Here is a 26373-nt window from a genome sequence, read left to right as displayed (position 1 = left end):
ACTTTTCTATTTCTTCTTGTGGTTCTATCAGGTTTTGGTTTGCGTATTTCAAAGCTATGTTTGTAAGTGCATAAATGTTAAGGTTTGTTATGTCTTCCTGATATGTTTTTCCCTTCAGCTTTATGAAATGACCCTCTTTATCCCTGTAATATCCGTTTTCTTCAAACTCCACTTTGCCTAATGTTAATATACCTACCCTGGCTTTGTTTTTCATTAGTGTTAGCCTGATGTATCTTTTTTCATCCTTTTACTTGTAATATGTTTGTGTCTTTATATTTAAAGGAGGATTCTTGTAGGCAGCATATAGTTGGGTCATGCTTTTTCATTCAATCTGACAATCCCTGGCATTCAATTAGGGTGTTTAGACCACCCATATCTAGTGTGATTATTGATATGGTTGGGATTATATATACATAAACCATCTTGTCATTTGTTTTTTGTTTGTCTCATTTGTCCTTTATCATCTTTTTCTTCTTTTTCTGCCTTATTTTGGTTACTTTTTATCTCCTTTATTGGCTGAACTATAACTGTTGTGTTATCTTAGGTTGCTTTACGGTTTATAGTATACATTTTAAACTTACCACAATCTATCATCAAGTGATGTTATAGTATTTAACAAAGTATAAGAAACTTACAACAGTATACTTTCATTTCACTCCTGGCTCTTGTACTGTTGTTATCCATTTTACTTCCACATAGCTTATAAACCTCACACTAAGTTATTATTTTTATTTGTAATCATTCATATGCTTGTCACAGTTCTCCTCCTAGACTATAAACTATTTGAAAATGGGATTCATATATGAATCAGTGTTGGCATTCAATTGACATTCAAAACTTTTTTTGTTGTTTCCAATGAATGGTAAAGAGAATGAGGGAACCAGTGGCAAAATGGCTCTGCTGCTTACCAAGGTGAAGCCCTGGACTAGCCCGGCCAATGTAGAAATACACGATGGCAGCAACACCCATGTTAACCAGGGTATACACCCACTGTATCACAAACATGATGAGAAGGGACCCAACAGCCTGTGAAAACAGAATAGGAAGAGCAAATGACCTAATGGCTTTCTACATGGTAAGCAAGCCACAAGGCTAATGTCTTCAGCAACATTCCTTCTCATCAACTTCTGATCACCGTAAAAGTCTGAATAACTGAAGTGTATGAATAATTCAAAAAACCTCATTTAAGCAGATATTTGGGCAGAAACCCTCTGAGAATAATTCTTTAATTAAAACTATCAATTAGATATTTTATCTTACCTCCTTGTCCCATTCTTCCCTATAAGAAACAAATTAGGATGAAAGTATAACTTAGTGTACCTTAAAATTAAGTAACCCAGAAGTTATCATAGACAATTAATTATTTAAAAAGGAAATTATTGATTAAAATAAGCGGTTCATTGAATGTAATCTTGCCATATGTAGTCTCATCTAAATTCTAATACAACAGGCAATTAAATCACATTGCTTCTAATTAGGCCCTCCATCTTTCCTTCCCCTCAGCTCAAGATCACATATGTGTCCACCTGAACTCTGTCCCAAGAACAATTGAGATCGAGATGAAGTTACTCACCCCCAACAGGGAGACCCAGGGGTTGCACATGTGGGTATAGAAAGAAGTTGATCTTCTCCAGATATCTTGTTCTTGGAGCCTGGACTTCAAGAAGAAATCTAAAAAATAGCCAAAGATTTGGCTGCCAAATTGCTATCAACCCTCTACTATTTTTTAGGAGAAAATACCTATGAGCTCCTCTTCCTCAATTTTGTAACTTAGCCTGAAAGACAACTCCCAGGGCTTGCTCTTGGAGGAGGAAGAAAGAAGTGTTTACGGCCTCCTCCCACCAGCCAATGATCTGAGAAAGAAAGGGAAGGGAGAGACAGAGTGGAGTGGAAGGTCCTCTGATGCCCAAGGCACATCTGTCTAGATATGTCATCTGGGGGGAGGGAATTGAAAACTCAGCTCTCCCCTCTTTTTCGGATGTAAGAGGTTAGAGTTGGAGAACTAGACATCTGGTATTCTTGGCTCCCAGGTGTGACCACTGGGACTGTTAGGGCAGGTTGGCTTTTGTCTAATGAGAGATGGTCTTTGCTACCTTCTGACTCTGAAGGTTAGCTCATGTTACACTGGTCTCAGGTATCGACGAGAAAGTGATGAAGCAGAGAGATGGAGGGAGAATTGCTCCTCTGATTCCTTCCTCTGGCAATTGAAATGGCTGAGGGGAAAGGGGCCCAGCAATAAGCAAATGCATAGTCCTGCCTCATCCTTTCAGGCACAACAGGGCTTCTCAGAGCTATGCCATGTTCTGTTTGGCTCTGCATTCTCAGTTTACACTTGGTTCCAAACGCACTCAATTTAAAAATAATAATAATAATTTTTTTTAATGTCAGAGTAATGAAGTTTGGGCTTTTAGTGTAAGCCTCACCCAAATAGTGTACACTGTACCTATTAGGCAATTTCTCATCTCTCAATTCCCCTCTCACCATCCCACCCTCCTACCTTTCCAAGTCTCCAGTGTCTATTAGTCCACAATCTGTGTCAATGTGTACACATTATTTAGCTCCCGCTTATAAGTGAAAACATGAGGCAGTTGACTTTCTATTTCTGCAGAAATGCTCAATTTAACTATGAAAATGCATCTAGATTGTTTAACAATATGGTCTAATCACCATGAACACACAATAATGTTTCAAACAAATGATATGTTGGATTAACTTCACAGTATGTTTATACTTCACTTCAACACTAAAACTTCAGGTGTTCTCAACTTCATAGTTTGTTGCTCAGGAAATACAGTAGAAAGCTCCCTACATAGCCCTTCTCTGTTCTCCAATATCAAACTCCTGCTTCAGCCAAACTGTCTTGACTATGCCATCTCCTCTGCCCAGCCCTTCCTTCTTCACTACAGTCCAGAACCTGTCTCATATACCAGAGTTTTCCCTACCTCAACCACCCCTGATGTGTCGGTTCCTGGAATCTCTCTGGGATCCACAACTCATGGATCCCCTAGCCCTCTGCTTATCTAACTCTTACGCATCCCTCAGGTCTCAGCTCAGTTATCACTTCCTTGGGGAAATCAGCCCCCACAGGAAAATCTAAATATAGTCCCTCATACCATTAATATTTCCTTACGACCCATTTCCTTCACAGCACTTACCATCATTTGTAGTTGTATACGTATTTACATGTTTCCATGCCCTCTGGATTATATGCTTCATGGGGGCAGAGTCCACATCCATCTTGAGCCTAGGGCTTGGCATGCAGCAGAACTCACTGAGTATTCCTAGACCAAGTCTCCCATCCTCTCTGGTCACTGTGGTTTTATGACCTAGCCCCTTTGAAGCACATGCCATCAGACTATTTCACACCCTACCCTTTATCATTACAGTCTTTTACCAACTTGTCATTCTTCTCTTGCTTGTTAAATATTTCAGCCCCTGGCTCACCATCTTTTTCTCTATCAGCATCCATTGTCATCCTTGGTGACTTCTACAAAAACAACTCATCCAAGGCCCTGCTTTCTCGATTCCTTGAAATCCTCATACTAGTAACATTTTATTTCCCTCATCCCAACCATCGACTCCCTTAGCTGCACTTGCGGTGTGCCGTTACCAGTAACCTTACACTTCCTAAATCATGACTTTAAGCATCTACTCTCAGCCCATAACCTCCTTTAAAAACAATGTTAAGCTCATTTGCTCTGCTGTTCTTCATTCCAACCATTCATAGTCTACAGAGGGACCTTTAGATGATTTGCCTTAGTATGTTTTTGATTTCCATCACCTACCTCCCGCTTTTTACCTAGCTTGGGTTCCACCATCTAAGACTATCAGCATTCCCTTACAGACACATCTGCTCCCATGCTTCAGCATTACTCAGCAGCCTCATACCTAGGCAACTCATTCTCCTACTCTCTGGTAGAACAAATTTACAAGCTCTCTTCTCCAAAGAGAACTTTTCATGTTCTCTCATCACCAAATCAGCCAATTCACTTGCATCTATACCCTCTATTCTGTATTCCTTCCTTTCACAGTGGATGAACAGCCTCTGATCATAAGGCCCTTCCCTCCACTTGTGCCGTGATCCCATCCCTTTTGGCTTGTTCAAGGACTTTGTTCTCGCATCATCAATTTTTCTATCCCCTACTGAATCATTCCCATCAAATACAAATACACTGTCATCTCTCCCACCTAAACAAACGTCTACAGGTCACCCCTAGTTATTGCCCTATTTCTGTGTCTCCCTTATAGCAAACCTCATCAAAAGAATTGCCTATGCAGTCTCTATATCCCATGATTTCCTCAACCCACTCTTAAGATTGTATCCACTTTTCCACTAAAACTACTCTTACCAAAGTTGCCAATGATTTGAATCTTTTCAAAATCTGTGGTCAACTCCTAGTCCTCATTCCGTTTGATCTTTCAGGCAGCATCTGATACATTTGATCACTTTCTCCTTATTGAAACACTTTCGCCTCTAAGATGCCTCACTCTCTTGATTTTTCTATGTCACTGCCCACTCTCTCAGTCTTCTTTGCTGACTTGCCTCCTCCTTCCAGCCTGAAAATATTGGAGTATTCCAACATTCCGTCTTCAGCACTCCTTTTTCCCATGTATACCCACTCCTAAGAGATTTCTTCTAGTCCCATGGCTTTAAATGCTACTGATATATTGATGACTCCAAGTTTATATCATCCTTGACCTCTCCCTTGAACTTAAGTTTTGAATAGTTCATTGTCTTCTCAATATCACCCATTAGTTGGCTAATAAGCACCTTAAACTTAACATGACTAACACAGTAATCTATTCACCTCAAATCTTCATTTGAATAAATAACACCACCATTTACACAAACATGTAAGATTCATCCTTACTCCCTTCTCTCACACTTATACTTATTCTGTCCATAAACCTTGTTGATTCTACTATCAAAATATATGCTGAATACAATCACTCCTCACTGCCTCCATTGCTCCTGTCCTAATCCAACCCACTTTTTTTTTTTTTTTTTTTTTTTTGAGACGGAGTCTTGCTCTGCCATCCAGGCTGGAGTGCAGTGGCCGGATCTCAGCTCACTGCAAGCTCCGCCTCCCGGGTTTACGCCATTCTCCTGCCTCAGCCTCCTGAGTAGCTGGGACTACAGGCGCCCGCCTCGTCGCCCTGCTAGTTTTTTGTATTTTAAGTAGAGACAGGGTTTCACTGTATTAGCCAGGATGGTCTCGATCTCCTGACCTCGTGATCCGCCCGTCTCGGCCTCCCAAAGAGCTGGGATTACAGGCTTGAGCCACCGCGCCCGGCCCCCATTTTCATCTTTCATCCATTTACTGCAGTGGGCTCCTGTGGTACAGACCACAGCTAGAGTACAGTTCCCAGGATTTCTGTTAGGTGTAACCATGTGACTAAGTTCTCAGCAACAGAATGTGAACAGAAGCAGTGAGTGCCACTTCTGGCCCAAGGTCTTTAAGAGAACGTGTGCCTCTTCTCTGTACACTTCCCCCTTCCTCTGCCTGAAATCTGAATGTGGTAACTCAGTCTTGACTGTGCACATGACTAGGTTCGAGGGCATAGTGAAGTCGTACAAATGGCAGGAGCCTGGATCCCTGAGTGGATGCATGGAAGAGAGCCTCCCACGGAGTTGGAACACCCTTCTTGCACTGTAATGCAAGTAAATAACATTTTTTGGTTATTGTTTAGCCTACCCTAATTAATATACCTCCAAATTGGCCTTGGCTCTCTCTCTTACCTCTAAAAGTCACTGATCTTCTTAAAGTCTGACTCTGGTCACATTGTAGCTATAGCTAGAACTTTCCGAGCCTTCCATCACACTCACAATGGCCCACATGGCCCTATACAGCACTATCCCCCACTTTCCTCACTGGACTCCTCTCACCTCTCTTCCCTGGCTCACCGCTCTCCAGTCACTACTGGGCCTCTGCCATTCTTGATGAGTTGCCAGTCCAATTCCCACCTGGACCTTTCTACATGCCAGTTCCTCTACCTGGAACTCTTCTTCTACCTCTCTGTATGTAAATCATTCTACACCTTGAGAAGACTTCATCCTCTCAACATCTATTTGCCTTCATCATGTGCCTCCAAGTATTATGCTTATCTTTTTATACATCTACACCTTCAGGGACAAGGACCCTCTTTTATATTCTAAACGCCAACTCTAGGCATTTAGAAGTTTGTGTATAGGAAGCACTCGGTAAAAGTCTCCTTAATAATTATGGATTAAAATAAAGTCTGCAAGATTGATCTGAATGGACGGCTCTAGTACTTTTCAAAAAATAAATTCTGTTATGATTGCCATTAATTAAATTGCATAGTTTTAACAATTTAAATTGGTTGTTTAGTTTTGTACTTATCACTTATTGACATCACAGTGTGTATTTGCTTATTTATCATGTCTTCCCCTACCAGAATGTAAGCTCTATAACAGCAAAAACCTTCTATGTCTATTCAGCATGTTAAATTGTGAAGTTTTAACAATTTAATTAGTGGCAATCATAACAGAATTATTTTTAAAATTGTTTAATTTTAACAATTCAATTAATGGCAAACATAGGCTTAGTAAAATACAGTTGCCCCCTTGGTTATTAAGAAGGAACACTAGACTGGGCACAGTGGCTCACACCTGTAATCCCAGCACTTTGGGAGGACAAGGCAGGCACATCACAAGGTCAGGAGACTGAGACCATCCTGGCCAACCTGGTGAAACCCTGTTTCTACTAAACAAAAAATACAAAAATTAGCTGGGCATGGTGGCACATGCCTATAATCCTGGCTACTTGGAAGGCTGAGGCAGTAGAATTGCTTGAACCCAGGAGGCTGAGGTTGCAGTGAGCCAAGATCATGCCACTGCACCCCAGCCCGGGCAACAGAGCAAGACTCTGTCTCAAAAAAAAAAAGAAAGAAAGAAAAAGAAGGAAGAAGAAGAAGAAGAAGGAGGAGGAGGAGGAGGAGGAGGCGGAGGAGGAGGAGGAGGAGGAGGGAGGAAAAAGAAACACTTATTCCTATTGGGTTAAGAACTTATATTTTGCCTTTCTCTGAGATCTGTCACAGATCTGTCACCTATTAAAGCTCACCGTTTTACAACACTTGGTCTTATACAACCTCAATTTTACTGAACCTAAAGGGAATTTTGTGTGTGTGTGTGTGTGTGTGTGTGTGTGTGTGTGTGTTCTGAGGAACTTGGGCAGAAGTAGTAGGAAAGGTTTGTCCTCAAGGCAGCCACAATGGTGTTTTATCTATTAGCAATGTAAGGGAGAATTTATGTGAAGATGCCCAATGACTCTTTGAATAGGTACTATAAAATAGACAATTATTCATAATTCTGAATAGCTAGGGTTTCAAAACTCTTCCAAAGTGACTAAAGGAATTTTTTTCTCATCTCAGATTTTGCTGGAAAAAGCAAGTTGTACAAACTTGTCAAGGGGGCAGGGGACAGCTTCTCATGCTAGAAATACTAGGAAGTTACAACTAGGAAGGCAACTTTACTTTATCAAGCCTCTACTCATAAACAAGCATGCATCGTGCATGTTAAAAATGCCAAACATAACAAATATAATGCAAATATTAAATTGACTTTTAAAATCTAGTGATATGTATAAGTTCTATATTCACAGCAGATATAAACACTTTAAGCATAAAGGGGAAACCCCAATTATGTTAATTTTTAAATAATAAATTTAAGTAATTTTATAGAAATTACTTAAACATTAAACCCTCTGTGAAAATTCACTTCATATCTTTATCAGAATAAATAAACATGTAGTTCTAATTAGCATGTATAAACTGATAATGTATATTGCCATATGCTACACAGAATCATGTTTAAAGTCCCTGTGGTATTTTCTCATGTTGATGTTATAATTTGCTTAACCACTTTCCAAATGCTGAGCACTTAAGTTATTTCTAATTTGTCATTAGCACAAACAATGCAGCTGTGATAATCTTGTACACATTTTTTGGTTTGTTGTTTGGCTGATTTGGGGTTGTTTCCTTGATAAACGTTTCCCTCAAATAGACTTACTAAATCAGGGCAATTAAACAGTTTTGTGTTTCTTGTTACGTCTTGAAAGATCATTCTCCACACAGAATGAACCAGAGGGACTTCTAGCCATGGCAGTATGAAGAGGTCGGTGAATCTTCTCCACACACACACACACACACACACACACACACACACACACACACAAAGGTATTATACTAGACAAAATAGTCCAAAACAGTTACTTCAGAGCTCCAGAAATTTACCAGATGAAGAAAACAAATTGAGAAGTATTTATTTTTCAAAAATGTCTAAAGCTGAGGGTAAGAAACATGAAAGCCTGTGGCCTTCTTGCCTCAGCTGCTCCCATTCAGCATGGAGCTGGTCAGAAACCAGCAGTTTGCTATCAAAGGGGAAAACTTGATTTGAAGCCAGGGCAAAAGGCTGTGGCTTTATATGCTAAATATGATGAGCACAGTAGAAAAATGAATGGGGAAAATCCTTGCTAGCCTGAAAGTGCAGATCCAGCTAGGGTGAGCAGAAGACTAGCAGAAATCTAATGGGGGAGATCCTGGAAATGAGAGCACCATAGAAAGACTAGATAACCTCCCCACATTTCCCTGGATGACTAGAAAACTATGCCCATGCCTGGGGAGGCCTGAAAGAACCTGGCAAAACATAAAACCCAGAGGAGAGTGGGGAACTAATTGGATCCAACTTTAACTGTGCTTCCCAAGTGACACACAGATCCACTGGCAGAACGCAGAGCCTTAAGGGCTATGCAGACACAGGGGGCAACCTCCTAGCAAACCAGGCTAAACAAATAAAAATAAGAATAAAAGCTGACTAACAATATCAGCGGCCACACACTACAGGGGAGGCAGATGCCACCGTTTAAATCCAGGCAATTTACTAAAATAAACAAAAAATGAAAAACTCAGAAATATATATCAGAATAAAGAGTTGCTACAATATATTATTTAAATTGTCTAGTTTTCAACCAAAAATTACAAGACATGCAAAATCCCAGAAAACTGTGATCCATGCTCAGGAAAGGAAAACATTAAGTAAAAGAAACTGAGTAGGTTCACATGTTGTATTTAGCAGACAAAGACTTCAAACTTCAAAACAGCTGTTAAAAATATGTTTAAAGAATTAAAGAAAAATATAATGTTAGTGAGAAAAAATTAGGATGACAATGACTTTAAAAATAAAGAGTACCAATAGAGAAATATAAACTATAGGCCAGGTACAGTGGCTCACGCCTGTAATCCCAGCACTTTGGGAGGCTGAGGCATGCAGATCCCCTGAGGTCAGAGTTTAAGACCAGCCTGGCCAACATGGTGAAACCCCATCTCTACTAAAAATAAAAATTAGCTAAGCATGGTGATAGGCATCTGTAATCCCAGCTACTCAGGAGGCTGAGGCAGGAGAATCACCCGAACCCAGGAGGTGGAGGTTACAGTGAGCCAAGATTACACCACTGCACTCCAGCCTGGGCAATAAGAGTGAAACTCCATCCAAAAAAAGACAGAGAGAGAGAGAGAGAGAGAGAGAAATATAAACTATAAAAAATAACCAAATGAAAACTCTACAGTTAAAAAATACAGTAACAGAAATGAAAATTGTACTAGATGGCATCAACAGAAGATTTGAGATGACAGAGGAAAGAATCAGTGAACTTGAAGACAAAAATAATCCAAAGTGAAGAACAGAGAAGGAAAGGTGGAAGCAAAAGAAAGAGAGTCTCAGAGGCCTAATGGGATAATGTCAAATATATCAACAAATATGTAATGGGAGTCTCATAGGGACAGGAGAAAAAGAAAGGCCAGAAAAAATATTTGAAGAAATATTAGCCAAAAACTTCCCAAATTTGATGAAAAATTTTAATCAACAGGAAAGGAATGAATCAATTGATGTTGCCTCTAGCAATGTATACATATACCTAATTATCACAAATCTGCTATTTTATTTTTTATAGCTTAATAGATATGCACTTATATATGTATTTATTATTATTGTTATTATTATTTAAAAATGGAGTCTCACTCTTATTGCCCAGGCTGGAGTGCAATGGCGCAATCTCAGCTCACCGCAACCTCCACCTCCCAGTTTCAAGGCAGCCTCCTGAGTACCTGGGATTACAGGCATGTGCCACCACGCCCAGCTAATTTTTGTATTTTTAGTAGAGCTGGGGTTTCTCCATGTTGGTCAGGCTGGTCTTGAACTCTTGACCTCAGGTGATCCACCCACCTTGTCCTCCCAGAGTGCTGGAGTTACAGGCATGAGCCACCATGCCCAGCTTAATGATATCTTAAAGATGATTTAATTTGTGTTCATTTAATCAATATCATGGCCTAGTTCAAAACAAATACTCATTACAAGTGGTGGCATACACATTGTGCAGTGGTTAAGAGCACAGATTTGACAGTCAGATTGACCTGGGTTCAAATTCTGACTGTCTCATATCATAAGCAAGTGTTTAACTTCTCTGAGCCTCAGTTTTATCATCTGTAGAAAGACAGAACAATGCCTAAATCTGGGCTTCAGTGAAATAACTCATATTAAATGCTAATCTCAGTGCCAGGCACATAGGATGTGCTCAATAAGTGCTGGCTATTTTTAGCTACTAATAATACTTAACAATAAGAATTCATTTGTTGACTTGACATGAATGAGTGAGCATTGATTTTTCAAATGTTAAACTTTGTATTTATCTCACCTGACATCTTTTCAGTAAAATCTAGATTTTGGACCTTCCTGTTTTTAAAAATAATATGCTTTGGAAGGTATGCTTTTATCAGTTGTGTTTGTAAGAATAATTGTTTCCTTCTGTGACACTGTGTTGTGCAAATGTTTTTTATTTCTATTTAATCAGATACCTTGTCTTTGATGACGTCTACATAGTCAGAAATATCTCTCTTGCACAGCTGTTGTAAATAAAGAATTCTTGTGTATATAGGCATAAAATACAGCCTCAAGTTAATTTTTAAAATCCATGCTCTCAGGAATATTTATTTCATCGTGATTTGATTATTACTATTTTATAACATCTGGTTTGTCAACGATTAGGTTCTTGTAATAGTTTAACTCTTTCTATTTGATCAATGCTTCAATGTTTTAGCCAATATTTGCTCAATTGCTCATCAATTAAAGTAGGCTTTACTGAGTGCTACATTATGTGTACTGTGTGGGAATATGGTGATGAGTACAGAGGTGAAAAGACAGTTCACAAACAAAGGAGTCTGACAATCTAGTGGCAAACAAATGAGATTAATATTTATTTCCTTAAGATAGACAAATAAACCTAAAGACAAATGTGTAAACAAATATGACATAAATATGATGTCATATAAATATGAGATAATACTTTATATTACTAATATGAATCAAATGTTATGGTTGCACAGTGGAAGACATCACAGAATCCTTCTCCAGAAGAGGCAAAGTGGGTCTTAAAAGTCAGATGGATTTGAAATGATATCAGAGTTTTCCAGATGGAGAAGGGGGAGGTGAAGCAATCGGAGGAGGCAGAACAGGGTGTATGAAGGCAGGAAGGAATAAAGAACATGGTGTGTTTAGGACATCAGTTTGGGTGAAAGTGGAACATACAGTGCATGGGTTGTCATGAGAAGGGTGGCTAGGAAGGTATGTTAGGGCTGGATTGCGAAGAACCTTGCATCGCACACACAATCTGGGACTTCACCATGGAAGGGGTTAGATTCCAGCAAGCGTTTTTAAGTAAGAGAGACATGATGAGAGTTTTATTTTAGAAAGATCATTCAGTGGGCAGCATGAAGGAGAAATGGGATGGGGGAGCATTTTGGAGACTTAGGAAGAGTCCAGGTACAAGATGATGAGGGTCTGCACCAAAGTAAAGGCAGCAGGGAGTGGGAGAGAGGGAATGGTCAGCAATACCTATGACGTTTCTAAGACTAGGCAACCGGACAGCGACCCCTTCCTTGATTAAACATTGCAGACTGTTCACGTCTCTCCTGAAAACCCACTGAGAAGACAGAAAATGAATGAGACAGACATAAACCCACAAACACAAACAGAAGGAGAGAGGAAAAATAAAAACAAGCCCTGGAAGATGGAAAGGTGACAGTGGTGACAGACTGAGCAGAGCAGAGGAGAATGAGCCCTAGGGCCTCCAGAGAGGGTGCTGACAGGGAGCAGCCCAGTTCACTCTGGCAGACCAGGTTCAGGACCAGGAAGCACCACATCCCAAGCAGTGGTGAGGTGCAGGGGGCTGATGGGAGGCCTATATTTGTGGTACATCAAGATCCTTTTCTCTGCCTATGAAGCCAAGTAACAACCCTTCTGTTGCCCAATTCCCTCCCCAAGGGGGCTTTCCTCTGAAACAATCAAGCCAGAGAGTGCCCAAACTTAGTACAGCAGGCACAGCAAAGAGTGGGGAAATGGAACATGAAGCCAGGGAATGAAATGCACATCTATACCCTAAACAATGGGACCCCTCTCCAACTCACTCATCTCATCCTGTTCCCAGAATGCAAGTACCTATCTGTGTGTCCCTCGAGCAAGGGATTACAGAACCCTCCTCTAGGGGAACATACTGAAGAGTCCAAGAGAAAACCTCTAGATATTCACATGTGGGGGGGTCCTCCAGTAAAAAGTCTAGCCCCCTCCTCCTTATTCTACAGTAAGGTGCCCCAATGAACAAGCCCTGCTAATGTACAAAGCTCTTCTAAACAGTTTTTTAGTATTTCACTTTAAAAAAAAAAAAAGAGAGACAGAGACAGAGTCCTACCCTGTCACCAAGGCGGGAGTACAGTAGTGAGATGATGGCTCACTGTAACCTCAATCTCCCAGGCTCAAGCAATCCTCTCACCTCAGCCTCCTGAGTAGCTGGAACTACAGGCATGTGCCATCACACTTGGCTCATTAAAAAGTTTTTTTTGTAGACACAGGGTCTCAATACGTTACCTAGGCTGGAGTGTAGTGATGCGATCACCACTCACTGCAGCTTCAACTTCCCAGGCTCAAGCTGTCTTCACACCTCAGCCTCCCAAGTAGCTGACACTACAGGCATGTGCCATTATACCTCACCAATTTTTAAATTTTTTGTAGTGGCCGGATCTCACTATGATGTCCAGGCTGGTCTTGAACTCCTGGGCTCAAGCATTCCTCCTGTCTCAGCCTCCCACAGTGCTGGATTACAGGTGTGAGCCACCGTGCCCAGCCAGTACTTCACTTTTAAGTACAAAAAGAAGTCAAAAGATCAATGGACATTTCAGAAAAGCCTCCAAGATTTAAAAAAAAAGAGAGAGAGAGAGAGCCCAAACCAAAGAGAAAAGAATTAAAGAAAACAGGAACAGTAAAAGGAACAGAAAACTTTTAAAATTATTTTACTTTTATTTTTAGAGACAGCGTCTTGCTCTGTCACCCAGGCTGGAGTGCAGTGGAGTGATCACAGCTCATTGTAACTTTGAATTTCTGGGCTCAAAAGATCCCCCCACCTCAGCCTCTGGAGTAGCTGGGGCTACAGGCACATGCCGCTATGCCCATCTAACTTCCTTTTTAATTTTTGTAAATATGGGGTCTCACTATGTTTCCCAGGCTGATCTTGAACTCCTGGCCTCAAGTGATCCTCCTGCCCCAGCCTCCCAAAGCTGCTGGGATTACAGATATGAGCCACCATGTCCAGCCTCAGAAAAAAATTTTAAAGAGGGAAGAAAATAATATTATCAGAGAGAGAAGATAAGCCATTGTACCCATAGAACAAAATAGATGACATTCAAATTAGAAAAAAAAAAAAAAGACAGGGACAAATTAGATTACAACCAAGAGGTCCTAGAAATTAAAAACTGGATAATTGTGACATAGATTGATAGTTGCTACCCTATCTCTCCTTTTTTCTTAGGAAGAAAAGAAAAAACACATACTTTTATGTAAAGTAGTAATATGATCAGTTTAAAAACAATTTCTCAGCCTTCTTTGCAGTTTGTTGTAATCACATGACTGAATTCCAACCAGTGAAATATGAGAAGTGTGGAATGGGACGTTTGAGGAAGCCTCCTCCAAATGACTCAATTTAGAGGCTCATCCTTTTGCCCTTTTTCCCTCTCTTTTTTCCTAGTGCCTGGAATATAAATGTAATGGCATGACCCCAGCAACCACATGTTGGATCACAGAATAATATACTAAGGATGATGGTAAAGAAAATGATAAAGGAGCATGGGTCACTCAGGACCATGGAGCTGCCATGGCATCCAAGGACTGCCCACCTCTGGATCCTTGTGTATGAGCTAGATGAAGTCACTATTATTTTGCAATTTTGTTATCCTCAGTCAAAACTAATCATGACTGATACAACAACCAACCCTTCAAACAAAATCATTAGAAGCCTTGGGAGAGAAAATCCATGAAATATCCCAGAAAAAACAACAAATAAATGAATAGGAAAGAGAAAAGAAAGAAAATTAGAGAGCCATTTAAGATACAAAATCAAGATAATAGAGCGGGGATGGAGGGATGGGGGTGGGGAATTATCAAAGAAAAACTATGTAAATGCATGAATTTGGTAAGAAATCTCTTGTTTCCTGGATCTGACACAGAAGTGTGGTAACAAGAGGAATTCTAAGACAACAGCTTTGTAGCAAACCTAGCAAACAAACAATCTAGAGTGGAACAGAAAGATGGAGCCATAGGACAGAGGGGAAAAAAGAAAAGAATATATTTCTGAAGAATTGGAGCATTTTGAAAACAACGCAAAAAGACGTTTGACAGATCTGCCAGAGCATTTAAAGAAAAATGATGACAGAAAATCAAGCAAAGAAAAAACTAAGGCAATTATTAATTCTAGGAAACAGCAAAAGTTGAGCAAAAAAGGAAATGTAATCATAGTGTAACATATGGCTCAGAACTGAGCAATATTTACTTAGTCATGATAACAAGAATGCTAGCTTTTAATTTAATAAAAAACTGTGGGTAACTACTCTGGGGGCATTAGATGAGGAGAAGTCAGAGTGGCATGTAAGAATTAAATCCAGGCAGGGTGTGGTGGCTCACGCCTGGAATTTCAGCACTTTGGGAGGATGAGGTGGGCAGATCACTTGAGGTCAGGAGTTCAAGACCAGCCTGGCCAACATGGTGAAACCCCATCTCTACTAAAATACAAAAATTAGCTGCGTGTGGTGGTGGGTGCCTGTAATCCCAGCTACTTGGGAGGCTGAGGCAGGAGAACCACTTGAACCCAGGAGTTGGACGTTGCAGTGAGCTGAGATTGCATCAAATCCTCATTTATCATAAGAGGAAGTCAAAAGACAATATCAGAAACTGAAATATCAAGAAGTAGCAATGCAAATACATTATTTAGTGACAGATGAACAGAAGAGGCAAATTTTTGGTTCAAAGTAGGATTTTCTGGGAATGGGACTGGAAGTAGAGTAGGGTAAAAGGGGTGGTATAAAAGAGTAGGAACTACTGTTTCTGATTATGTGACTTTAATATTATTTGGCTTACTAAACCATATTACCAAACTTATTACATTGATTAAAATAAAATAGTTTTAATTTTAATTAAAAGTTCCCGGCAATTTAGAGGCAAAGAAGGAAAACAGGTTTCTGGGAGAACATAAAACACGAGGCTTTTGGGGGCTTGTTTTGGTTTTGTTTTGTTTTGTTTTTTCGTTTTGAGATGGAGTCTCACTCTGTCACCCAGGCTGGAGTGCAGTGGCATGATCTTGGCTCACTGCAACCTCTGCCTCCCAGGTTCAAGCAATTCTCCTGTCACTGCAACCTCCACCTCCCAGGTTCAAGCAACTCTCCTGCCTCAGTCTCATGAGTAGCTGGGATTACAGGCACCCGCCGCCACGCCTGGCTAATTCTTTGTAGTTTTAGTAGAGACAGGGTTTCACCACGTTCGTCAGGCTGGGATTACAGATGTGAGCCACTGCGCCCGGCCAAAACACTATTTTTTAGACACCTCCTTCTATGTCCCTCATCTCCTCCTCTTTGCCCACACTTGTCTATATATAGTTCCAGGGAGAGCATAATGTAGAGGAAAGTACATGGGCCTCAAATACAGACAATACAATGCAGGGTGATGTCCAGCTGTGGAAAGAATCAGCTCAGAGTCTTCTCTGTGACCTCATGGGGACACAAGGTCTTCATTTATAAAATGGAAAATGCTAATATATATTATATTACATGAAGTAATAGATGTAAAGTACCTAGAATATGGTAGGTCCTTGAAAATACGAGTTCTCACTTTCAGAATTGCACATGTCCTATAAGCCTCTCTGTGAGTGTCTCTCTCTGTGTCTCTGTGTTTATAGATTTGAGAAAACAAAGTTTGAGCCACCTTCTCTCCATCCCCTCTTGCCTGGTTTGGGAGGTTCATCTTCCACAAAGAAAACATATTGCGTCCTTGACAGGTAGTTTATCACAACACATTTCCACTTCTCTTGTAAGGAGAGATTGATTTTACTCACATTGGCTTTATACTTCAGTTCATTTTTGAGTGAAAAGAGATTGATCCCCAATTACTAGCTGTGGCTTCCGGGTCTAACATACAGAAGTAGATAGAAATTTCTGTTTAAAATTAACTATCTATAACAGAGTAGAATTACAAATAATTCAGCTGATACCTGACTATAATGTTTTAAAATAAATATTGCACAAAATTAACAAGGATTTTAAACCCAGCTATAACTGGTTCACAATAACTGGGTAGATAGGATAATCAGTGGTCATCCCCAAATAAGAGGCCCCAGTGTGATGCCAGAGCACTCACCTTCTCCACTGGACTCAGATTGGTTGCACAGGTCAGGAACCAGTTGTTCTCCATATGTTCCCCCAAGCTGAGTCTCTTCGCTCCTGGAAGTCTGCTTGTTCCAGCAGGACTCCTGCCCTTCCCAGGAGGCAGTGGGCAACCTGTCAGGTATCTCGACAGGGAAAGGAGGGGATTTGAGGTCCAAGAGGAAGCTATCTCGTAGGGTCTGCTTGGTGGCCTCCTTGCTTTTCCTCTTCTGACTTTCTGGGGTCCTGTTACCCTCTCCTTGCCTGGGCCGGCTACTCTCTAGCTTTCTGGTTAGCTGGAGGAACTGATCCATATCCTTGGTGAATTCCAGCAGCGTTCCCTCCAAGACTCTTTGGGCAGGTCCCTCAGAGCCGTAGCTGGGAGCTTTCTCTAAGAGCAGGTGCTCAGAGCAGTGGAGGCCTTCCGGGCCCTCCCTGAGCACTGGCTCAGGCACCGGGGGCAGGCTGCAGGAACACATGGACAGGGAGAAGTAAGAGTAGTCCACTGCGACGTATGTCAGCATGAAGTTGATGGTGACGATGGGGGCCAGAACGTTCACTTGACCCACAAGGACAAAGGCCATGGTCACCAAGCTGGTCAGGCAGATGGCAGCCACAGGTGTTTTGTTTGGCCCCTTCTGCAGCAACAAAAATAACACGCAGGACCATAAAATTTCAGATAGAATGCTTCAGAGATTTCAGAAGTTATAGGCTAGAAACACAATTCATAATGACTCAGCCACTTCTCCCCATGTGATTGTTCATCTATAAACTTGAGATAATAGTAATCCTAGTCATGGGATTATTGTGAGATCAGAGTTCATACATGTGAAATGCTTCACATAGACTGATATGCAGTAAGCCCCACAGATATTAGTTGTATTAGTAACTTTATTTTTTGAGACAGGGTCTGGCTTTGTTGCCCAGGCTGGACTGCAGTGGTGTGATGTCAGCTCATCGCAACCTCCACCTCCTGGGCTTAAGCCATCATCCCACCTCAGCATCTTGAATAGCTGGGACTACAGGTGCACACCACCATGCATGGCTAATTTTTGTACTTTTTGTAGAGACATGGTTTTGCTATGTTGCCAAGGCCAGTCACAAACTCCTGGGCTCAAGCAATCTGCCCAGCTCGGCCTCCCAAAGTGTTGGGATTACAGGCGTGAGCCAATGTGCCCAGCCTGTATGAATAACTATGAACATGGTGCATTTTTAATAGAACTTTGGCTTCCCAACTATTTTCTCCTTTTGTCTTTCATTGGGTTTTGATACCAGCATAGAAAATCAAAGAGATGCAAAGTTGATTCTTCCCAGGGAGACGAAGATTCTGGAAGACACAGCAGAATCACTGGTGGCTGGAAGAGGGGAATTCTGACCCTAAACACCAGCAAATGCTCACGCACACACATTACACACACCTGTTATTAATAAAGGTGGGTATGGTGACCTTCAGGCGGACAGGAATGGAAAACAGGTGCTAGCTGCCATTCCCGGGAGCTCTCCATCACAGTCACTGACATAGTTCTTGGGCCAAAAGCAACAGTCACTTCTCAGTCCCTGTCTTCTTTGACCCAGCTGGCTACTCCCTCCTCTTCGAAACACTTTCTTCACCACACTTCTCCTGACTGACCTCCCTCTTCACTGGCTGCTCCTTCTTGGTTTCCATAGCTGGCTTTCGCGTCTCTGAACTCCACATTTAAAGCAGCCCCAGGCTCCATCCTCAGACCTCTTCTCTGTCTGTACTCCCTCCCTTGGTGAGCTCAACCAGGCTCACGCTTTGAATACTGGCATTATATTGACAACTTCCAAATGTGAATCTCCAGCCTAAAACATTCCCCTGAAACCCAGGCTTACATATCCAACTGCCTACTCAACATTCCCAGTGGATGTCTAATAGGATCTCAAATGAACAATGTCCAAAACCAAACTGCATTTTTGAAGGAAGGTAAAGGAAGAAATCAAGGATAAGTTGCAATGATGTGTTCCCTAAACCAGAGGGAGGGTGAAAATTGGAAGCGGGTGGGGACGCCCTCTGTGGTACCTCAACAAGACAAAAATGAACTATAGCTTGTAAACCATATTATTGGGAAGTGGGATTCTCTGTTTATGTCTCTTTGGTCCTCCCCTGGGCTTTAGAATGTCTATTTTAATCATCCCAGCCTTGACTCAACTGAGCTGTCCTTTAGGTATCAGTTAAGGTTTGGTTCTTGATGGTTAACAGGAAGTATAGAGGCCAGAGGTGTGGGAAATCATCAAACAGCAAACCCCAAGGGGCAGGTGAGCCTCGAGGGCAGAGTTAGAGCTGCAAGGACCAGCTCGCCTCCTGACCAAAACATGCTTTCTTCTATGCTAAACCTGGAGGACCCTGAATTCATTTTTATTAAAGAATGGGGCACTGCATTTTCATGCTGCTCAGGGTCCAAGATGTTACTAGGACGGGTTAGCAAACCCAGTGCTACAAGTGCTAAGGGGCTGGGTGGCTGTGACATTTAAGATGCTTCATCTACTTAGCCCTAACCTAAGCCAGCCGGAGGACAGGGCTGAAAGAAATGACCTCTGCATTATTTTCGGTGTCACCCTAAAGAAATTAACCAGAGGCTCTGATCAGAAAAGCTTAACCAACTGATGGGCCAACAATCAGGTTAGCAGCAAAACATGTTTCAAAAAACAAACAAACAAAAAAGAGGATTACTCACCCCTTGTCCCAGACAGGCAAGTGCAGGGATCACTTTCTCCTGGGCAATGCACTGCAGGATGCGGGGAGCTCCATAAAGTCCTCCCATACAGGAAGCCAGGGACGAGATGTATAAGCCCAAAAGGAACAGGAAGCCCACAAGGGACACCTGTGTGAGAAGTGGTTTCATTCGCCAGTGCCAGAACCTGCTCCTGTGCCTTTCTACTCCCTCAGCACCCACCCACCTGCTTCCATTCTATCATCCACTGAGTCCTCTGGATCTGATCTCTGGGATACAGTTTCTATATCCCCAGCCTCACCCCCATTCATTCCATGGTTTCAGCTGAATCTGCCACCACATTTCATATGGACTGCACAGCGGTCCTCAAATGAAGCGTCTGCCAGACTCAGCTGCAGTGTTTCCTAAAGACAGATTTCTGGGCCCCCTCCTCAGTTTCTGGTTCAGTAGGATTGGGGTGGGGCCTAGAAATTCGGATTCCCCACGGGTTCCCAGAGACCACACTTTGAGAACAAACTGGCCAACTACAATGCTCATTGGCCTCTTGCCTTTAAGCTCACCCTTAAAGATGAGTTTAAATCATTCAGATGATTGACTCTGAATCATCCCCTAAGCCTCTGCGGGAGTGACTTCTCTAAACTCAAATCTAATCACAATGTCTCTGTTGCAGACATATCAAAGGCTCCCCCTGTCCTGACATATAAGGCTCTTCATGGTCTGTGACCTCTTTAGCTCCACACCCGGCACACTGAGAGTCTGGTCACCATGATTTTTCTGTCTGTAGGAAGCCTCTGTCCACACCCCCTAATCTACTCATTGTCTGTTAAACTCCTAATTGTGCTACAAAACTCAGCACCAACCTCACCTCCACTGTGAGGCCATCACCTCTTCCCCTGACTACAGTAGTCGCTTCTCAGTGCTCCATAGCATCCCCAACATGACTTTAGGACAGCACCTATCATGGTGCCCCCTCCACTAATGTGGAGGCTTCATTTAAGCAGGTCTTCTGTCTTGTTCACCCTAGAATTATTGGTGTCCAACACAGAAACATAAATGCCAAATGAATGAATGAGATCCATGACCCACAAGGTACCAACAGATAGAATAAGAGGGCACAGCTGTTCTTCTTGGTGTCAACTTAGAAAAGATCAGGGTCTAGGATGTTACTAGCTAACCCAGTGCTAAAAGTGCTAAGGGGTTGGGTGGCTGCATCACTGCTTGCCATGCGCAGCCAGGTCCCAAGCTGTCACTCATGAATTCACCCTCCTGGGCCAGACCTCATCTGTACCCATAGGGAAGCAACTTTGTTTTCTTATTTGAGGTGCCCTCTCCATTCTACTTTACTTTAGGCACAGTGGCCAGAACTGTACATTCCGAGTACTCATGTGTCCAATGCTTACAGATAGGTTAGAGTTAATATTCAGCTTTGTCACTTACACCCTTCTTGATGAAGGCTCTCCTCGCCCCATTTTTTACTTCCTTGCATCAGCAAAGCACCAGATTCATGTCATCAAGCTACACTGAACACAAGCCACTGGTTAGACTTCTTTCCTGGCTCATAAATTATCACTGGAATAATTTGACTGACTGATGAATCAGTCAGGACAGTTGATTGGGAAAAAAAATACTTTTCTTAAAAAAAGAATATATTTGTAGGACACTGGCAATTTGTAGAATCATCAGGAGGCTAAAGGATGAGGCTCAGAAAAGGGCAGGACCAAGCCTGGAGGCATACCCAGCCTCTTCCCCAGGAACAGCTTGGCCAGGATGCTGCTGCACCCCTGCTGCCCTGTGGATGGATTCTCACCAGCTCTTTATCTTTGCTTCATTGGTTACAATGGGAGCACGCAATGGCCTAGTGTAGGTCATGTGCCCTACCAGGGCTGCAAAGGGACAGGCAAGAGAGGTCTGGTCCATTGGGTTTCTATTACGCAGAATAGGGGTACTCCCTCCCTTCAAGACCATTGGTGGAATAACCCCCAAATGGTCAGGAAGGTCAGAGGCTTGATGAACAAGACTAAGGTCCACTGTGGAGCCCACCTTGTCTTTAATTCAGTGTTGATTCCTTTCCCCTATCTTTATCATCTGTCTTATCCCCAAAGAATCTCGCCTGTCTCTTTTTTCAATGTCACAGGTTTCTTGGGTTTGTCCTACCCACCCTACTCACTGTTTTATTACTACAGAAAATCAATGTCATCTAGTGTTTCCATCACTTTGTGTGATCTGATGGCATTTTGTTACTTTCCATCCTGTGGGAGAGTTATGCTCATGGCTTATCCTGCCAGCACCCTGAGTGCCTCACGGGTAGAACTGGCCCCCTTCCCCCAGCAGCTCATGCAGAATCGGGCAAGCAGAGCTCAGCAGCTGTATTCATGCAGCTTCACGACTTTGCTGTCATTGAGCCCTAGGTGTCTTACAAAACTGTTAGATAAGCTGGGTCCATTATCAGTCCTCAATCCATTCTGAGATGTGATCATTCATCTATAACCTTTATTTCTGTCTTCTCTACCAAATGCATCCTATGTTGACTGGTTTTTAGAAAACAGATTCTATGATGAAATTTTATCAAGAAAGAGCCTTTTGAAAAGTTAAATCAATAATTCCCCACTCTGGCTAAACATAAGAATCACCCAGAGATTCTGATTTAATTAGTGTAGAGTGAGACACAGACGTGGTTGATGTTAAGAAAGCCCCCCCAGGTGATTCTAATATGCAGCCGATGTGGCACAACACATTGTAGCCATTGCAATTGCATTGCATTGCAATTGCATTGCATTGCAATTGCATTGCATTGCAATTGCATTGCATTGCAATTGCATTGCATTGCAATTGCATTGCAACCCCTGGGCACAACACATTGTAGCCATTGCATTCTTCCCTCAAAAAATTCTTTGGGAGAGTCAGGCATGGCATCTCCTTGTAGAAATTTCACTGCTTCTTACCTAAAAGGTTATGTATATTTGAATTTTTACAACTCTTTTTCATTTAAAGCCTGTCTATTTACTCAGAGCAGAAAAGAGTGGGAATGCTCCAGCCTGTCATACTCCTAGAGTTGGACTGACTTCAGGAACTGGGTTGAGCCTCTGGCACCATGAGTACACGATATGGTGGCTTCCGTCTTTGGCCAGCCTTCCCACAGACACACCCTGGGATTCCTCCAGAGCCCTAAGAGCTGGGATCAGACAGGGCCAAGTTAGCAACTTGTTTATGTCCAGTTTGTCGATCGTGTAGAATGATCTGTTCACTTACCACTTTTAAAAAATATAAAAATATTATTCAGTCTATTTTCTGAATAATATATGAAATGTTGGTCCCCACATCTAGACAAATTATAAAAACTTCATTCCATCTCTCCTGCCTAAATCCTATCTCTTTCTTTCATTTGTCATCCATCCATCCACCCATTTAGGAAGCATTTCCCAAGGACAGGTTATGTTCCTGGCACAGTGCTAGGCAGAGCAAGGCTTATAGACACAACGGTGAACCACGCAGCTCTGCTCCCAGCCCTAAAAGAACTTAATTGTTTTCTCTATTCATATCAGACTGAAAATTTGCTAAATGTGCCAGTGGAGGTGGAAGTGAGGATTTATTTGAGCAGAGGTGTGTCAACAGTTCTTTTTAAATAAAAAGTGATTCTTTTCTGGCATACACCTGTTTGAGCCATCCCCCTCAAAGCTCTTTCCAAAATATTACATGGGGTGTGAAGTACCCTGATTTCTTTCTTCAGTAACTACTGATTAAAATAATTATTTCCATCTCTCTGCTCTTAGTATTTTCTCCCAGCTCCCACTTGAGCTTCGGTCATTGAGGGACTCCACTCATTCATTGGCTGCTCTCTTCTCTTGAAGGACAGGATTGAAAGTCATTTGCAAGGGGCTCATTCTGTCTCATCTAATTCCGGTGGCCCCCTGACATCACTGAGGAGTGCACCCTAAAAACCTTTACAATCCCAAGTGTATTAATAAGGCCATGTCTCAACAACGCTTTGGTTTTTTCCTCCCACATCTCATTTCCACAGTCATGAGTTTCCTAGCACTCTCCACGCTCCACGAACTGATCAACATCTCAACTTTCAGTCCAGTTTTACCTCTCACTTGAGAGCCATTTTCCATAATGAGACCTAGTGTGCTTCTCTTCCTGAGAGGCAGGACTGTGTCCACGATGGAGGGCAGAGGACACTCAGGCTGACCCACTCCCAGGTGCTGAGTGGCCCACTAGGACTCACGCCCTAGTCACCAGCGTTGTCCCATCCCCATCTTCCCTGTACAGCTTGTGCCATGAGCTTCCAAGGTCCCTCGTGAATATGTGAAACCATGACTATTAAATCCAGGAATCAGAGTTTGCGCTGTGGGATTACCCAGTTTTTTGGGGTTTTTGTTTTTTTTAAACAGAGTCTTGCACTGTTGCCCAGGCTGGTGTGCAGTGACACGATCTTGGCTCACTACAACCTCCACTTCCCGGGTTCTAGCGATTCTCTTGCCTCAGCCTCTTGAGTAGCTCGGACTACAGGCGTGCACCACCACGCCTGGCTTATTTTTGTATTTTTTGGTAGAGATGGGGTTTCACTGTGTTGGCCAGGCTGGCCTTGAACTCCTGACCTCAAGTGATCTGCCCACCACGGCCTCCCAAAGTGCTAGGATTACAGGCATGAGCTGGCCAGATTCCCTAGTCTTAACAACAATACTTTTGGGATATTTTTCCTTCTTAGATTGCTCTTATTTTGCTAGTTAGCAAGCCCCAGCGCTCTAAGATATTTGGTCTTTTTTGTTTGTAATAAACATGTTTCCTGGACTGTATACAAGTTTCTTTTGAAACATTTAATCTATTTCACCCCAACTAACACTGTGGTTTATACAATTCCTTTTTTAACTAAATAATACTGAGATTGACTATTTCGGCTTTTCCTATTAAATATGGTGGATTTGTGGGGAGAAAATGTGTTCCTAAAATAAATGTTTTGATCTGTAAGGGTATGCCCATAAGGAGTGTGGAAGGGAGTTAAAATTTAATTAGCACCTGCTATGTGCCAGGTAAAATGTATTATAATTAGCACCTACTATGTGCTTTCATGGATTAGCTCAGAGCCACCACTGTATATAAGACTTTTAAGAATGCACATACACCTGAGAGCTGGGAGAAAATTCCTCTGTGGTTGGGATAAAAAGTAAAAAGATGTGGCCGGGCACAGTGGCTCACCCCTGTAATCCCAGCACTTTGGGAGGCTGAGGCAGGCGGATCACCTGAGGTAAGGAGTTTGAGACCAGCCTGGCTAACATGGTGAAACGCTGTTTCTACTAAAAATATAAAAAATTAGCCAGGCATGGTGGCATGTGCCTGTAATCCCAGCTACTTGGGGGGCTGAGGACAGAGAATCGCTTGAACCTGGGAGGTGGAGGTTGCAGTGAGCCGAGATCATGCCATTGCACTCCAACTTGGTCAACAAGAGTGAGACTCCATCTCAAAAAAAAAAAGAAAAAAGAAAAAGGAAAAAGACGCTTCTTAGAGAAACTGTGAGTTGAGAAGCCAAATAATTAGAAATAGATCAGAGAAGCTGTAGGAAACCCAGACAGAAACAGATTAACTGACCAGCTGCAAATCAGTAGAAAGGAATCCAGGGCAGCCTGCAGCCATTGAAGATAATTGTTCTGGCAGAAAGCCCCCGAGAGAGAGAGGAGTGCGTTGGGGAGCAGCGTGTGAACGCGCGCCAAGGAGAGTAGGTCAGAGGCCCGCCCTGTCTCAGTGTCCAGAGGTGATGCGCGGGGCACACATACAGAAGAGGCCTTTCTTCAGGCCCAGGAAAGCTCAGAGATGCGCTGGCTCAGAACTGAAGCCACAGGTAAGACAGGAAGCTGAAGTGAACAGGTTATCAGGGTGGCAGGTTGTATCAAGTGACCAAGGTAAAGAGACTCCTCACTTGCACCTCCCAACTAGTGTAGGTTGCACCCTCCCCTTCTCCAGGCACTGCCAGTAAAAACAGCTGTGGCCCAATCTACCTCCTGAGCACGGTACCTGCTCCTGCAGCGAAGTCAGTCCCGAGGAGCGACACCAGTGAGCAGGAAAGCACACAAGGTGTGGGAGGAAACTCCTGTGTGGTCCCCTTTAGGGGGTGGGTAGTGGGAACCAGAAGACCCAGGTGCTGCTATTTTGAAGTCATCAGGGTCGGTTCCATCACGGCTCACTGACTTGCTGCACCTGCCCATTTCTACTGAGAACCAAGAGCAGTAGCTTTGTTCCTTTATAGGCTTTACAATGGCCTATTCCAGGGAACAGTCTCCTGTCCTATCCGAAAACTACATCTCCACCTTTCATCCCAGTGTGTGCATAATTACATTCCCAAGTGTCATTGCTGGGCCTGGTGCAGCAGGTGCCCCCAGCTGGCTAAGTGCTTGCCTACCTGCTCACTGTCTGGACAGGTGGCATTCCAAAGGAGGCTCCCCCGGTTTGGTGCCTATTATGAGGTGTGGAATTTCCACCCACAAAGGCTCTCAGATGCCGTCTCTAGGCTGTTTTTACCCTACTGCTGTTTGTGGCCTTAGATACAAAGCTGCCTGCCCTCCCATATACCTACTCTGAGCATTCCCTTGAAAAGCAGGGGAAGGAGAGGAGGGAGGAGCCGCGGCCCAGTGGATAATCAGATCAGAGTCTCTAAAGGGTGCAAGGACCTCTGTGAAGGAAAGCATGAGAAAGGAACTTTAGAAGCAGGCAGAGCAGCCCAGCCACTGGCAAGCTGCAGACGAGCAGGAAGCATTTCCCCCTGTCAAACCAGCCTCACCCAGGCTGCTCCTTTAGGCCTTCAATTCCTGTCATGCAGCCAAGCTTTTCATTCCGCAACTAGAGAACAGGCTCTTGGGAGTGAAACTCCAGACGGAAGCGTGCATGTAGATACAAAGGAGGGCTATAGACTCCTGGCTCGAGAGCACACCTTGCCGCC

The 26373-nt window shown here is 42.7% G+C and overlaps 1 protein-coding gene across 3 annotated transcripts in view; it reads right to left on the bottom strand.

Moving 5' to 3' along the window:
- The window catches only part of SLC12A8 (solute carrier family 12 member 8), a 129455-nt gene that overhangs the window by 9657 nt on the left and 93425 nt on the right, over positions 1 to 26373 (bottom strand). For 2 of the 3 annotated variants that reach the window (XM_017855384.1, XM_017855386.1), the window contains exons 9-12: positions 19446 to 19592; positions 16745 to 17387; positions 1574 to 1671; positions 909 to 1026 (exon numbers count right to left, since the gene is read on the bottom strand). In XM_017855384.1, coding sequence (XP_017710873.1) covers positions 909 to 1026; positions 1574 to 1671; positions 16745 to 17387; positions 19446 to 19592 — 1006 coding nt within the window. The remainder of the gene's footprint in view (positions 1 to 908; positions 1027 to 1573; positions 1672 to 16744; positions 17388 to 19445; positions 19593 to 26373) is intronic. The other variant, XM_017855385.1, reaches the window with a different exon arrangement.

Source organism: Rhinopithecus bieti, unplaced genomic scaffold, assembly GCF_001698545.2.
Source record: "Rhinopithecus bieti isolate Rb0 unplaced genomic scaffold, ASM169854v2 scaffold_39586, whole genome shotgun sequence".
Classification (NCBI taxonomy): Eukaryota; Metazoa; Chordata; class Mammalia; order Primates; family Cercopithecidae; genus Rhinopithecus; species Rhinopithecus bieti.
Note: the sequence above shows the minus strand (reverse complement) of the source record. Positions and strands in the feature narration are given on the sequence as shown.